This window comes from Mizuhopecten yessoensis, unplaced genomic scaffold, assembly GCF_002113885.1.
Source record: "Mizuhopecten yessoensis strain PY_sf001 unplaced genomic scaffold, ASM211388v2 scaffold2249, whole genome shotgun sequence".
Classification (NCBI taxonomy): domain Eukaryota; kingdom Metazoa; phylum Mollusca; class Bivalvia; order Pectinida; family Pectinidae; genus Mizuhopecten; species Mizuhopecten yessoensis.
In genome coordinates, this window is record NW_018404452.1 from 664,825 (window position 1) to 681,464 (window position 16,640).

Here is a 16,640-nt window from a genome sequence, read left to right on the forward strand (position 1 = left end):
TATATTTTTACCTGTGTTATCAGCTATATTTACCTGTGTCATCAGATATATTTACCTGTGTCATCTGTTATATTTACCTATGTCATTTGTTATATTTACCTGTGTCATCTGTTATATTTGCCTGTGTCATCTGTTATATTTACCTGTGTCATCTAGATCTGTTATATTTATCTGTGTCATCTGTTATATTTACCTGTGTCATCTGTTAATATTATTAACCTGTGTCATCATCTGTTATATTTACCTGTGTCATTTGTTATATTTACCTGTGTCATCTGTTATATTTACCTGTGTCATCTGTTATATTTACCTGTGTCATCGTCTGATGAGTCTGCACTCTCCTCATCATTTGTAGTCGACCTTGTTCTACTTTTTTTGCGTCTGAGCGTCAGAGTTTGCTCCTGTTCTTCCACTGGTCTAGCGTTTCCTATGGTCTCCTGTGTATCGTCTATCGCCTCACTACGACTAAGACTTGGTCGCACCTTCACAGGACTTGATTGGCCCTCCTCCTGAGAAGGGTGAGAATCCACAGGTTCTGTTTCAACCATGCTACTGAAGTCCCAGCCACTATCAACAACGTTGTTGCCAGAGTTCACAGTGGGGTCAGAGTTCACAGTAGGGTCGGAGTTCACAGAGTCATTTCCAGATGTAGAGTTAGAAGTCAGTGATACATTGTCATTAGTCGTCAATGGATTGGAGCTCTTTATCTCCATACTGGAATTAAGCGTTGGATTTGGAAGGTCTGAATTTGAGCATGCGGCCTGGTCTTCAGCAATTAAACTTTTGTTTTCTGCAGGAGTAGGGTTCAGCATATCCTCCCCATCGGCGAGACCTTCCTGAATCTGATTAGTAGGTGAGTTGAGGACTTGGCTGGCTGTAGAACGCCTTGGTTTAGGGGCTACTGAAGGTGGGCTCCTGTGACCTTCCCTCCTGGAGCGGCTTACCGGTTCAACTGGAACACTTTGATTTGAACACATTGATTCATTTTGAGCACTAGAACTTGTGCGCTTTGGCTTAGGAGCTGGAGCTGGGGGCAACATGCCAAGAGAGTTTTTACGCAGTAGGCTGCTGACCGCTTCATTTGAGGGTTTTGGCTCTGAAAACACTTTTGACCCTGTTGTATCATTAGAATTCAGTTCAGATTCTGTGCCGAGATCCCCAAGGTCATCTTCATCATCATAATCAATATCCTTTAAAAAATGAAAAACATCACTGACAATCTGTTGTGTCCGTCGGGATGGCGTTGCGGGACCAGTGATTGACGGAGGTCGTAGCACAACCGTCTCATCTTCCTCACTGACCTTATTGTCGGTGGTCTCGGTGACCAGGTCTGTGTTTGACCGCGTTTGACCAGCAGTAGCCTCATCCCTACTGCTGGTTTTATTGTCTACATCACGTTTAGTTACCAGATTGTTATCTCCTGATTTAGGGCTATGACTGATGTTTATAACACTTTTAGAAAGTCCATTCTGTATTAATGGATTTGCTTGTGAATGTTGGGATACATGAGCAGTGGACTGTGAATGATTACCACTTTGTGAACCGTTTTCTAAGATGCCCCCATTTTGATTTGTTCTGTGACTATTTTGAACACTTTGATCACCGGTGATCTTTCCACTATTGTCTGAAGCACATTGCATTGGAATCTGTTCCCCATTATGAGGATTGATTGTTTCTTGTTCCTGAAAGTTGATGGACTCCCCTGTCTGAGGATTGATAAATTCCCCTGTTTGGGAATGGGTTGTCTCCCTTTGCTGAGGAGTGATTTTCTCCCTTGATTGATGGTCAGTGTCATTTAGAGTTAGATCACTCTCATTTTGATTGACTGTACATTTGGTTTCTGGAGAAGGGAGATAACCACGGTCAGTCAGAATTCCAGGCATACTGTTCTCTTCTCCTCCTACCTCTCCTACCTCTCCTACCACGTGTTTAGCTCCAGAGTGATCAACACAAGTAACTATAGTATATTTGCTTGATTCTTTATCGGACTGAGATTCAGCTGACGGGGTAACCTCATCATCCAAAGTCTGTGTGACAGTAGATTTTGCATTTGACTGATCAGCTTGTACAAATGTCAGGATGGTGTAGGTGTTGTTCTCTAAGAGGGGTGTTTGGTGGTGGAACTCGTTAGTATTATCTCCCCTTAGTAGTCCTGTATCACTGACAGACTTTTTTAAATGCTTGTCCAAGTTGTTGACATCTTTTCCACTTTTATCACCATACTCAGGATCATTTAAGAAACCAAACGCTTCACTGATACAGAGCGTTGGCCTTCCTCGTCTGAGATTTCCCTCCATGTAGGTTCACGCTTTCATTTAATATCTGAAATTTAAGGAAAATATTTAGTCAAATCTGGGCCCAAATCATTATAGCAATATATAAAGCTAAGTAATATATATAATGAAAACATTAGGCAATGCAAATTGTCGCATATATTTCTGTTCTGGGNCATCCAAGTTTGCTTCTGGCCAAATATTGACACCCTAGGCCTTTCGGTTATTAAGGAGAAGTTGTTTAAAGTAAAATATTGACGACGGACGACGGACGGACGACGGACGGACGGACGGACGGACGGACGGACGGACGACGGACGGACGACGGACGCCGCGCCACGGCATAAGCTCACTTGGCACTTTGTGCCAGGTGAGCTAACAAGCGAGGAAAACATAACAGGATTCAAACCTGGAACCTCTGAACTCTAGACACACGCTCTAACAGAAACGAATCACTGATCTAACTGATTCAGCTAACTGGAAAGTGGTCATACTCACTGAAGTAATCAACCAGACACACAGTAAATTAGATATCCACTACCAATTAACAAGATTTATCAGAAGGTGATCGAACCTTCAGCTAAGGCCTAGAAGTTTTATACCAGAATAAATAAATAAATTTCACCTGATATTATTAGGTATCTGGTCAATATAAGAATCAAAACACAGTTTTCTAGTATCATGCATCAATGCCACTCAATCCATTTCATTGTATAATTGTGCATGCATACATATCACCCTAGTAATATAATGGTAAAGTACTGCTTTACTGGCAAACTAGTTTTTCCAGTGATGCTGTCTAACCCTAGGACATCATGATTAGTTGAGCAACATGAAGCGTGGTCAGAGGCTGCATGGATAGGTGCCTACCGCGTATTATATTTGGTGGCAGCGGTGGGATTCTGTGGTTTCTTTGTAAGGCATGTTCCCAGTGGCTAGGGAATTTGAAGGTTCATTGGTACACAGGGAGAACCTGTGGGATTCCTGGGCCAAGTCTCGGACAAGACAGCAGAAAGGGAATAGTTTAACAAACAAGGATATGAGGGGGAAATACAGAAATGCATTCTAACCCTTGGACATGCTCGCTAGTTCAGCAAAATCGAGCGTGGTCAGTAGTTGGTTGGGGGTTGCCAACACATTACTATAACTTGCAAACACTCACACATTCCTCATATTGTTTTTCTGTTACATGTATATAAAATGTATATAAAAGACAATTTTACCACTAGCCTATATAGCTACCACTCTCTATATAAATGTCACCTGTTTCAACTACCCGTCTACCACTTCTGTAATACATGTAGGAGAAAGAAAAATGCCGGCCAGACTGGGATTCGAACCATGCAGGACCATACAAACTCTAGATTGACACTTTACCCACTGAGCTACCTGGTCAGTGGCGATTGACTCAGCCAAGTTCCGCTACTATACATTTACATTGTACATAGCTATAGCTTTAATAGTGGTGTCGATATATATATATATGACTGAGCTTAGGCCCCAGTTGGGGCTAGTGTCCCCAGGGGCTGCTACAGTAGCTGGATTGGTTGAGCTGTTGGTTTATGGAGCCAGGTAAACATAATACACACACACATACATCTTTTACCATTAAACACCTTTATGTTAAGTCTAATGAAGAGCTGCACAACACTGTGTAATGGTCAGCTCTTTGACAAAACAGTGGAATATGTAAATGTTCATGATAATTGTATTGCTAGCGACCTGCCATCTGTCTGCATCAATATATTGTAAATACCATATGCACATGTCTATATACAGTGACTTGTCATCTTAATCTAGCACTACCACTACATCGACAGACGAGGCTAGTACCTTTGGCACTATCACATATCTATAGTCACCACCTATTTTACCATAACCTGTCAACAAATAACCACATTTCTATTAAATTCCTCTAAATCAAAACAAATAGCATCGTGTCTGTTGTCTCCCTTTAGCTTTTTACTATTTTTATGGTACTGAAGTACAACAAAGTGAACAAGTATAATTATATTATACTGAGAGAGACGGACGGACATACTGTAGACCAAACATTTTCCCGTGTCATCGTGTAAACAGTTGCATGAATTGCTGTACAACATTTCGATGTATCCTATCACATTACTGCGAGTTCAGGAGACCTATTCTGTAATTACCCGACACGATAAATGCAGACGACACTAACATTGTATAAATGTCCGTGTTATTGTTTCCCAGGTTTTGTCCTTACCTCACTGACGTAGAAACTTCACCATTCCTTCACACTAACCGGAACATCATTTGTGTATTGGGATTTGACGAATCATGATCGATTATTTTTAGTGCAACTTCCTGGTTGAAAACGAGGTCACTAAACGAAGAAGGAGGTATCAGTTTTCGGTATTAGTAAACAAAATTATTTTCAGTATACGAAGAAAAAAACAAAATGATATACCACATAAACATTTAATTAAAAAGTCTAGTATTATTCTTTGGATAATATTTTATCCAGAAGGTAGCACATTGATTACGACGCATAAAACTTAACAATTTACGTTAGCAAATAATATCTCCCTGACTTATGGCGGGAGTCACAAAGTGAAAGTACACACTGCACATCTGTCATTTCAGAAAATTTTGAGGTAAGCGCGGAGTGTTCTCGTCAATTTGATGTTTGATAATTGAATTGTTATTGGAAGCCTGAGGCCCCTGCAATTAAAATAGGGACTTTGCTCTTAAGTCTTAGCTAGGTGGATGTTTCGAAACTATCAGAGGAATGCTAGTCATTTCGGTAACAGGTCGTTTCGGTAACAAGTCATAACACAAGATGTTTCGGGACTGAAACAAGTCGTTTCGGGACACTTGCAATTTTCACTTATACATTACATTTCGCTCCCGTTTCATCATCCTCGACATCATCTTCCAGTAATATACAGATACAGATACAGATTCAGGGATTGTGCTCATTTCGCTCTCTACACTCTTGGACTATATGTCTTAGCAAAAATGAAGGCACGCGGCTAGCTATTTGATTGGTGTCCGGTAAAAAAGCCTGACTAATCACTGGGCTGATACTTGTCCTTTGAAGATTACAAAGGAGCGATGCCCCACTTCAAAGCCTGTCAATTTTTACCGTTACGCGACCGCGAGATTCTTTTGATGTACATTAAAGGACCAATCTAGTCTTCTCGTCTCATCCGCAAGGTGCTGCACATTAAATTGAGCCTTCGATGTTGAGAGAGAAAGTGAGAATTGCCCATGGATATCGATTTTAACAATTTTTGCGNAGTCATTTCGGTAACAGGTTGTTTCGGTAACAAGTCATAACACAAGATGTTTCGGGACTGAAGCAAGTCGTTTCGTACAATTTTCACTTATAAATTACATTTCGCTCCCGTTTCATCATCCTCGACATCATCTTCCAGTAATATACAGATACAGATACAGATCCAGGGATTGTGCTCACTTTCTCTCTCTACACCCTTGGAATATGTCTTAGCAAAACTGAAGGCACGCGGCCAGCTATTTGATTGGTGTCAGGTTAAAAAAACACCTGACCAATCACTAAGCTGATACTTGTCCTTTGAAGAGTACAAAGGAGCGATGCCCGACTTCAAAGACTGTCAATTTTTACCGTTACGTGACCGCGAGATTCTTTTGATGTCCATCAAAGGACCAATCTAGTCTTCTGGTCTCATCCACAAGGTGGTACACATTGAGTCTTCGATTTTGTTATGACATATTCCAGGGATGTAGATAGCGAAAGTGGGCATTACCCATGGGTATTGATTTTAACAATTTTTGCTATATCAAAATTAAGTTATATTTCATGAAAGAAGTAAAACATGAAACACTTAGAATGTGTTTTAGACATGTGCATCAACTCATCAAATCCAGCAATATATTGTGAACGATGTTTTTATGTTATGTATTTGTGTCTGTGTGAACATTATATATATATGATTTATAGTACATAATTAGATTGGTGCATTACAGTGCTTAGCATTTGTACAATAAATGTGTTTTTTTTACATATAGTTAGGGAATGGTATAATTATAAACAGAAGAAAAAAAATGAAAAAACCTGAAACTACTTTTGATACTGTATGTCCTGAAATGACCCAAAAAAAGTCCTGAAACGACTTGCGTCAAGTTACTGAAACAACCTGACACCTATCAGAGCCCTGTGATATTCTTATACCTTGAAGAGAGGTACGTGTAAGTATCACCATTCCAGAAGTTTTGCCTAAGGACTAAATATGAATTAAATATTTGAAATCAATCAAATACTTGGGCAGTTTAAAAATATATCCTCCCAACCCTTGAAATTGAGCGCTATGCACGTTTGGAGCTTCAAAGTATTTTTCATCAAATACTTGAGTAGTAGTGATTATTGTCATTAGTGCCCTCAAGATGTTTTTTTCATCAAGACCTGCTTTGGTCTCCCAGCATGGGTAATAAATAGTCAGAGTTTCCTCTTGCCCTTACACCAGACTTAGACATGTCTGGTTTAAGCCCGAGTTTCCTCTGGCCCTGACACCAGACTTAGACATGTCTGGTTTAAGCCTGAGTTTCCTCTGGACCTGACACCAGACTTATACATTTTGAGAGATACAATTAACAATGTGGATGTCTGGTGTCAGAGCCAGAGAAAAGTCAGGTTAGGGAACGTAATGAATTAATAGAAGTATAAGTGTCTTGAGTTTGAGTATGTGTAACAGGAGAATGAAAAATGCATCGCATGACCAAGGTTGGAACCCGGGCCCTCCGAACTCTAGACGGACACTAGTACTCTACTAATTGAACTACCTGGTCCCTAACAACCAACCCAGTCCAGTTCCGCTACATTCCTCCCTACTTTTTCCCCTGACGACACAACTATTTACAATCCAGGTTCGGGTAATCCCCTTACCCAAAGCTATACACCAAATGCTTGAAACAAGGGTTTGTCACAGGCACCAGTGTAAAAGGAGATGGAAAAATGCATGGCCAGACTTGGGTTCGAATACGGGCCCCTCGGAACTTGTATACGGGCGCTCTACGTCGCTGACGATCAACCCAGTCCAGTTTCGCTACATATGTACAATCAAGGACTTAGATAGCAATCTTATTCTGTGGTACAGTGTTTGTCTGGTACTTTGGTCAAACCAATTAAACACAGTGACCTATAATGATGAATATTATCTTGTCTTTAAGTGCCAGCTATGCCACAAGAATTCCAGGTGCTGCGATGTTACCAGTGCTCTACATTCCAAGTACATCAGGTCAAGAAGGCGAAGAAGTGGAGCTGTAAAATGTGTGGGGAAAAACAGTCTGTGATCAAGGTAACATCAAAATACAGAACTCTTTTTCACCAATGAAATCAAATTAATTCAAGTAATTGGCAGTAACCCACTTCAAGGTCACAGGGATCAAATTTGTTTAAATATTTCAACAAAGTCTTCCAAATTAAGGGCCATTAAGACTTTGCCAGTTGCTGGCAGTGATAATTTGCTATGGTGTTCATTGAAATGAATGACCTTGACCTGATGTTAAAACCTTTGAAGCATGTCTGAATAACCAATAGGCCTGGGATGAATATATTAATGCTACATGTATTTGGTCAAGAGCCTGCTGAAGATTTGACATTTCAAGTTCACAGGATAAAATTGTATGAAACATGCGCAAACATATGGCCTTGAGTCAGTTAAGGTCACATGATTCAAATTGGTTTAGTTTTTAAACAATATCTTCTAAACAAGCAAAATATCTTCTAAACAAGCAAAACATCTTCTGAACAAGCAAAATTTCTAACCTGATAATTGACACAAAGCATGCTGGTATAAGGGATAAATCAAGGGATTTTCAAATGAATGACCTTTACCTGTAGAAAAAAAATCTGGTGTCAAATTGGTTAAAACATTCAAGCAACATCTTTTGAATCACCAAGAGGCCTAGAGTCCTGCTATTTAGCCAGTAGCTTTCAGGGATGAAGGGCTATCAAGTTTGTTCACATGAAAAACCTGGAACCACTTTCAAGGTCACAAGGTTATATTTGTTTAAACTTTTAAACCATGTCTTCTTAATAACCAAAATGCCAAGGCAGATTATATTTGGCCAGAAGGATGCTTTATGATATGGATGAATTGTCAATTTTGGTTCAAATGAAATATCTTGATATATTTTCAATGTTAAAGGAGTCAAGTTTTCGTAAAACAAAAAACAAATTTAATTAATTATTTCATAATAACCAAGAGGCCTAGGTTCATGATATTTAGCCATTAACTCATTGACCCCTGAAGACACATTTGAACCCTTCCAATTCAAAGGTTGGAATAGTTCATTATGAAATTTGAGGGGTGAATGAGTTAACATGCTGGGATGAACATGCTGGGATGGAAGACTTTACTTTTTTTTAAATAAATGACCTACCAATATCTATCCTCTTTGATGTCTTTAGGGTCCAATTTGTTAAAACATTGAATGACAAGAAGGCACAAGGTGACAATTGTGTCAATCATATCGTGTAAAGGTGAAGGGATATTTTAAAAATTTAAAAATTTGGTTCTGGATACCAGCTCAGAGGAGCAAAGCCTGTTGGGACTCTGTACATGTATGTAATATTGCTGACCAGGTGTTCGGGAGGGGAGCAGCAGCAGCAGACTGTCGGCACCATGTCCAGAAACTAAACAATCTGAGAGGAGAAATAGAACAGGTCACCCTAGAAACGCCTACTGAATCAAGTATCTGTGGGGAACAATCAGAGATACCAGAGACATCACAGACACAGGTGAGAAGGTCTTAAACATAGAAGTGAGAAGTCATGTTGTATCAAATTGTGTTACCAGGGTTAGACACTAGCTGTATTATGGTAGTGTTCCCTTTAAGGAATTGCTCCTTTGGCACAACCTGAGCCTCACAACAGAAGAAGAAGTGGTAATGTGAACGCTGAAAAATGCAAATTGCAGCAAGTGAGGTTTGAGGCATGATCTGTCAGATGTTTTGAAATCCAGATTATCTGTGATGGATCTATTTTAGAGTAATCTTTAGTTGTTAAATATGTAGTAGTTTGCTTTACATATCTTACCAGGTACTGAGTATATTGTCCCCAGGCAATGACACATTTCTAGGTGTTCTTTGAGGCAATGCCAGGAATTGCCACTGATAATCGAGTTTTGAGGAATCGGACATATAATAGTAATAAAAGCTGGGCCCAAGTACGGAGCAACCATGGACCGCTGATCAAGGGTCTCTTACCAAAATTAAGGTGCTTCTGGCCCCCAGTCATACATCAGTCAATGGCTGATTACTCCAACTCTTTTAAAATTTTCATATACCATAGCTAGGTGTATAGGGTCATCTCATTTTGTTCTGGTTTCTCCAGATTGGCGGGGACAGCATTCCATCTATTGACCGCTGGTCACAGTTTGTGACCTCTGAACAGGAGGAAGAAGATGTTGCAGAGGATGGACAATATGATGATCGTTTCACCACAGATATGGCAGAGTTCAGGCAGAAACAGATGACAAGAAAAAGGTTTGTATACCCAAACTGGTCCGCACTGTAAATATTGTGTATAGGTGTAAACAGCAGCCAGTTAATGTGTTGTCGGTGCTGTAGTCGTCACTGAAGTACTAAGGCCAAATAGAAACAAATATGTGTTTCTGCTAACCTTACCTACCCTAGATTTTTGTGTCTACCCTAAAGTTTGTATTGGCCTTTAGTGATATACACTGTTAAAGTAGGAGATCCTGCTCTATATAAGCACGTGAAGATATTTTCCAAAACGAAAAACATTGCCCACATACCTACCCTATTTTTTCTGGGGATGATAGCAGAAACATAACTATTTTTTCTTTGGCCTAAGTATAGACAACTTATGTGTTTAACAATAGCTGTCACTTAACTATATATATAAATGCTGAAGCTATTTATTACACACCATCAGAAAATAGAAAATTCACTCTCCACATTTCGCTCACAGTTTTTGTTTATATCTTTAGTATAGTTTCCTTATATTTATTGACCAAAGATCCATATAAGGGTTTTGACCGTTAAAATAGAAAGGTTTAAACAGTAATGTTATGATTAATAGGTAAATGGACTTGTTCTTGTGAGGTCAATGAGTCACTCAGCTGTTGTCAGTCATGCGTAAACAATCATATTTTAAAGGTCTTATCAGAAATTGTCTGTCAGATTTGGATAAAAGTTGCTGAAAATAACTGATTATATATATACATACTTTATTTATTTTACAACAATTATGAAACACGTTATTTCAACTTATATTAATCTCTCTTGTTGGATGTTAAAACTCACATAGTGGGGCAGGTGACCCAAACCTTGTCAAGTCTGATCGGGGAATCAAACCCCGGCCACCCTGGTGAAAGGCAAGTGCGCTGTCTACTGCACCACCCAATCACCCAAGTAACTGATGATTCCTTGCATTTTTTCAGAAAAAGGAATCAGAAGCATGATGATTATGAAGAGGAATCCTCTGAGCAGTCACAATTTGATAACCGTAGACATCAAAGTCATGCTAGAAGGAGACTATCAAGGATGGATAGTGGTCCTGGAGGGTCATACATCATGGATAGTGGTCCTGGAGGGTCATACATAATGGATAGTGGTCCTGGAGGGTCATACATCAATGTTAGACAAGAAGATGCTGGTCAGTCCCTGATCAATCCTATTATCCAACTTCAGGAAAACAAGTCTCATCTCCAGGGAGGATTCCAGTCCACAAACTCTATAAACTCAGCTAGAAATTACAACAAAGGTCAAGGACATAGGTCAAGTTTGGATGGATACGAAAATGATGCGGATCAATATTTATGTTACAATGAAGATCAAAAAGATGAATTGTTTGAATGTCAGTCAGGTCTGTCAGCTGGCACAGGGCATGGTAATTATCAGGATATAAAGAAAGTTCAGACTTTTAACAGAGGTCAAGGTCATTATCAGGTTATGACTGAAGGTCAAAGTTTAAATAGAGATGGAGGTCATCATCAGGTTCCTACCAAAAGTCAAAGTGTAAATAGAGGTCAAGGTCATCATGATGGTATGAAAAATAATCAGATTGTATCTAAATGGAGTAAGTATGAAGATGAGTCTGATTCAGGTGAAGAGACCTGCACGTTAACAGAACAATATGAAAAGACTAACTTGTCAAAAAAAAATCAAAATGATTGGAATAAGGAAATGAAAAAATCTGCAAGTGATGTTATGTGTGTCCAAAGTAGAGAGGAGAGAAACAGGGAGGACACCGGGACTGTTCTAGACTCCTCTGTCAAGGTAGGAAAACTGAAAGATTTACTAAATAATACAGGTTCATTAACAGAAAAGTTGACTAACCCTGATAGGATGTGGAGACAGAGCCAGCATAAGATGTGGACAGGAGGGGAATTTAGTGAGGGAAGAAAACGTTTAGGTATTGAAGGTAATGACAGGAGATTAAAGGGAGATAACTACAACAGTCTTATTGGCCTAGAGGAGAAACAGGGCAACACTGACTGTCAAGGTAAGGATGGTATAATAAATGGTGGATATTCAAAATGTGTGAGAGACCGACAGCCAGAAGCAGGTTTTAGTGAGGGCACTCACAATTCGTATGTCACAGAACACACATCCAGTGAAGAACTACCTACTGTATCGCCAGTAACTAGGTGTAACCAGGAGAGGTCCAATGTTTCCAAATCTGAACAAAGGATTGGCTTTTCTGGTCATATTTCAAGACCACTGACACAAAAGTCCATTCCTTTGCAGCCTATGTTTGTAACAGAAGATATCACTGATGAGGATTTGGCACTGTAGGAAGTCTCTTTGGTTCTGTTAAGAATCATAGGTCCGTATTCAAACAAACTCTTTTCTAACTCAAATCATGCAAAACAAGTCGAAAAAGTAACATTTAGATATTTAAAACATTAGTTTGCTTCAAGCCTCACCAAAATTTAATCAATAGTTGAAAAATGTGAAATTTGAAAATGAATCACTGAAACAAGGAATTGGGAGTTAGCACAGAATCTGAGTTTGAGCATGAAAACACTTAAATGATGACGGTTCCTGTTCTCATCCTCCAGTCATGTGCCCTTCAGTTTACATTCTGGAGCCCTCTACAGTAATGATCCCCTCTTTCTCTTATTGTTATCCCTTCTCGATTTATGAACTTATCATTATGTCCTATTCTTCTTCTTCTTCTTCTTCTTCTTCTTCTTCTTCTTCTTTTTTTTCCTCTTCTTCTTCTTCCTCTTCAGCCCGAAGCTCAACCCTTCTATTTGCAGTCTTCAGCCCCCTCTTTGGCCCCCTCCTTAAATCCAGACTACTTTTAGTTAAAAGTACTTTTTCTTTTAGTCATCATATCAATTGATTCAGTTAAAAATGTGCATGCTTACATGAAAGTCTGTGTCATTGGCTCTAAGGTCAGATGTGTCGTTGGCTCTAAGGTCAGGTGATCAGTGATATGTCATGTTTTGAGTCCTATTTAGTTTTATTAGCTCACCTGCCCAAGTGAGCTTATGTCATGGTGCGGCGTCTGTCGTCCATCCGTCCGTCCGGCGTCCGGCAACTTTTCCTTAAAACAACAACTTCTTCTGAAGAACGGACAGGCCTAGAGTCAGGATATTTGACTGATGGCTTTGTTGGTAGGAGCCCGACAAAGTTTGAGATCGAAAATGACCTTGACCTACTTTCAAGGTCACAGGGGTCAAATGTGTCAAACACTTCAAACGACTTCTTCTGAAGAACTAAAAGGTATTGAATCTTTATATTTGGCTGGTGGCTTCCTGGGATAGAGCCCGACAAAGTTTAAAAAAGCGAAAATGCCCTTGACCTACTTTCAAGGTCACAGGAGTCAGATATTTTTAATGCTGAAAACGACTTCTGAAGATCTGAAAATTATAGAACCTAAATATTTGGCTTGTAGCTTTCTGGGAAAGAGCCCAACAAAGTTTGAGAATAAAAATGACCTTGACCTACTTTTAAGGTCACATGAGGCAGATATGTCAAACTCTTAAAAAACAACTTCTTCTGAAGAACTAGATGGTATAGAACCTTAATATTTGGCTGGTTATTTCCTGGAAAGGAGCCCAACAAAGTTTGCGAATGAAAATGACCTTGACCTACTTTCAAGGTCACAGGAGTCAGATATGTCTAACACTTACAACAACTTCTTCTGAAGAACTGGACGGTATAGAACCTTAATATTTGGCTGGTTATTTCCTGGGAAAGAGCCAAACAAAGTTTGAGTATGAAAATGACCTTGACTTACTTTCAAGGTCACAGCGTTAAAATATGTCAAAACAGTTCAAACTACGTCTTCTGAAGAATTAAAATTCATAAAATTATAATATTTAGCTGGTGACTTCTTGGAATAGAGCTCACCAAAGTTTGCGAATGAAAATGACCTCAACCTACTTTAGAGGTGTCACAGAGGTCAACAACATTTTAAAGGATTTGTTCTCAAGAACTAAAAGGATTGGGTTCATAAGATTTGGCTGGTAGCATTTTTGAATAGAGCTAACCAATTTGAGAAGGAAAATGACATTAACCTACTTACAAGGTTACAGGGAAAATTATGTCAAGCAACTTCTGAAGAAGAATCAAAAAGCATAGAATCTTATTTTGCTGGTTGTTTCAACAGATGGAGCCAACAAAGTTTGCGAGGGAAATATTTTTAGTGCAATACAATATTTAATGAGAATATTTTGCTATGACTGCTTAAATATTCAGGTGAGTGATACAGGCCCTCTTGGGCCTCTTGTTGTGTTATATCTCAGGAAACCTGTTTGTTAGACTACCTTAAGTCAGCGACATACATACTGGCTTTATATGTCTCTGCTACAGTACACTCCTGTATCCAAGTATAAATATTTGTTTTTGAGACAACCTTCAGTACACTCCTGTATCCCAGTATAAATTTGTTTTTGAGAGACAACCTACAGTACACTCATGTATCCAAGTATAAATATTTGTTTTTGAGACAACCTACAGTACACTCCTGTATCCCAGTATAAATATTTGTTTTTGAGACAACCTACAGTACACTCCTGTATCCCAGTATAAATATTTGTTTTTGAGACAACCTTTAGTACACTCCTGTATCCAAGTATAAATATTTGTTTTTGAGACAACCTACAGTACACCCCTGTATCCCAGTATAAATATTTGTTTGTGAGACAACCTACAGTACACTCGGGTATCCCAATATAAATCAAAGTTGATTTTGGTGCAGTTAATTGTTTCAATAAAATTTCAAATATTTCCAATGATTGGCAAATCCTGTGTTTTATCTTTTCCGTATATCCGTGTCTCTGTGTATAGTGATACGGCCAGTAATACAAAGGGTCTGTGTTTTTGAAATACAGGAATCCAGTAGCCAGAACTCCAACATTGATGTGTATTTTACTACTCCACTGATCAAAGCCTTGGATTTAAATAAGAATGGGCTCTAAATAAGTGAAAACCATAAACGCCGTAATGTGATGGCGTTGTACAGGTAAACATCACAATAAAATTATGACCACCTGAAAAAGGATAATGTTAAATTATGCGGTTGTCCCCCTTTACTTGTGTTGTGCTAGTACAGAAGGTTCCCGACAGGACAAACAAGAATGCCGCCCTGTATACCTGTATCAGGACCCTGACATACCTGCCAACTGTTTTAGAGGGAGACTCGATATTAGACCCTTAAATTGAGCTTTTTCAAACTGGAATTTGATTTACTCTATGGTTCGTGCTTTTAATTCCTAGAACACCCAATTTCCCACATGGAAATTTCAAATAGTTGGCAAGTACACATCTACTTTTTTGTTGATTTAGTTCAGGGGCGGGTCCAGGTGAGGGCGTAATTGGCGTACGCCCCCCTTTTCAAAAAAGACACAAAAAAACCACTATCGTAATCCGCTAATGTTGTATTGAATATGGCAATTTATCATATTCATTAATTAAACACATAGATACCCTGACGCCTTAACTATAAAATATACATGCTCCAAGTCAGGAACCGTTACATAAGTGCATTTCACAATTAATTTATGTTTTTTAGCAAAAAAATGGTCCAAATTTTGTTTTTCCTTGCTCCGCTCGACGAAAGATTAGATTAGACGCCCCCGCTTTCAAATATACTAGAAACGCCCCTGTAGATATACATGTATACATGCTTACAGATGTACTGACATTAGAATGTATACTTATCAAAACCTTGATTGAAAAAAGCATGGCCAATCGAACGCTGTCTGGTCACCACACAGAACCCTAGCCAATGAACACGTGACAAAATCAAGACCACGAAAACATGTTGACCAGATGAACCCTTGGTGCAAAGAAAATCGGACCAAACAGAGTACTGACAGAATTTTGATAAAGCAGGCCAGACAATTATTTTATATATCATCTGCGAAAATACACCAGAGGTGGTATGTAGATTATTGGAAGAAGAAGAAGATACGTACACATGTGTACGTCTCTGATCAGGCAAACGACACCCTGGACAACGAAGCAACTGAACACGCCCTGGGATAGGCGATACAACCACTAAACCGTAATCATGCATTACTGTTATTTCTGGTGGTGGGGTTAGGATTGTGTGGATGTCGACTACATTTTGCAGGACGTCTTGTAACAAAAGTCCCGTTCAATCGCTATTTCAGATTTATTCGGAAATCAGATTTCACAAAATGTCCATGTAAGAAGTTACCACTAAAAGTCGATCTAAACCCTAAAACATGTTAGAATTACTATAAACACCTTAGTTTAGGTCCAAATACATCCTCGATTTCCAAGGGGTTACGCTCACGTTCGCTCTCTACACCCCTGGAATACATCAAAATAATCTCGCAGTCACGTAACGGTAAAAGTTGATAGGCGGGCGTCTCTCCTTTGTAATCTTCAAAGGTCAGGTATCAGCCTAGCGATTGGTCAGTGGTTTTTTTTTTACCTGAGACCGATCAAACAGATTTTTTCGTGTCTTCAATTTCCCAGGGGTGTAGAGANTCCTTTGTAATCTTCAAAGGTCAGGTATCAGCCTAGCGATTGGTCATTGTGGGTTTTTTTACCTGAGACCGATCAAACAGATTTTTTCGTGTCTTCAATTTCCCAGGGCTGTAGAGAGCGAAAGTGAGCGTAACCTCTAGTATCGAGGATGGTCCAAATACAGCTGTAACCTATTCTCAGGTCCCTGCGAGAGGCACCAGACACGTGACTACATCTGTTTGTGGTCTAGGTGATTACAGACACGTATCATATATAATTTAATTTACACCGCATAACAGGGTCGTTTCTTTGATATATGTACACATACTTACTTCTGGCTGTACTTATACAATTTTCCAGTCGGTTGCACTGTATGTTGATGACTTGGGTGTAGGACATTTTCGCGATAACGTATACTTGCCCCGCAAATACGACCGGCCA

At 39.3% G+C, this 16,640-nt stretch overlaps 2 protein-coding genes across 6 annotated transcripts in view; one reads left to right on the plus strand and one right to left on the minus strand.

Annotated features, from left to right (window-relative positions):
• LOC110445367 (uncharacterized protein DDB_G0290685-like) overlaps window positions 1-12,781 on the plus strand; it is a 43,569-nt gene extending 30,788 nt beyond the window's left edge. The window contains exons 1-5 of one of the 3 annotated variants that reach the window (XM_021489939.1): window positions 4,829-4,894; window positions 7,449-7,576; window positions 8,866-9,021; window positions 9,616-9,767; window positions 10,688-12,781. In XM_021489939.1, coding sequence (XP_021345614.1) covers window positions 7,457-7,576; window positions 8,866-9,021; window positions 9,616-9,767; window positions 10,688-12,044 — 1,785 coding nt within the window. In that variant the 5' untranslated portion in view covers window positions 4,829-4,894; window positions 7,449-7,456 and the 3' untranslated portion in view covers window positions 12,045-12,781. Of the gene's footprint in view, window positions 1-4,828; window positions 4,895-7,448; window positions 7,577-8,865; window positions 9,022-9,615; window positions 9,768-10,687 lie in introns of those variants that run through there. The other 2 variants (XM_021489940.1, XM_021489941.1) reach the window with 2 other exon arrangements.
• Window positions 1-16,640, minus strand: part of LOC110445366 — a 28,790-nt gene extending 12,150 nt beyond the window's left edge. For all 3 annotated transcript variants that reach the window (XR_002462348.1, XM_021489938.1, XM_021489937.1), the window contains exons 1-3: window positions 16,532-16,640; window positions 4,504-4,623; window positions 311-2,322 (exon numbers count right to left, since the gene is read on the minus strand). Coding sequence is in view for 2 of the 3 variants with exons in the window: in XM_021489938.1 (XP_021345613.1) it covers window positions 311-2,297 (1,987 nt within the window). In the remaining variant the exon portion in view is untranslated. The remainder of the gene's footprint in view (window positions 1-310; window positions 2,323-4,503; window positions 4,624-16,531) is intronic.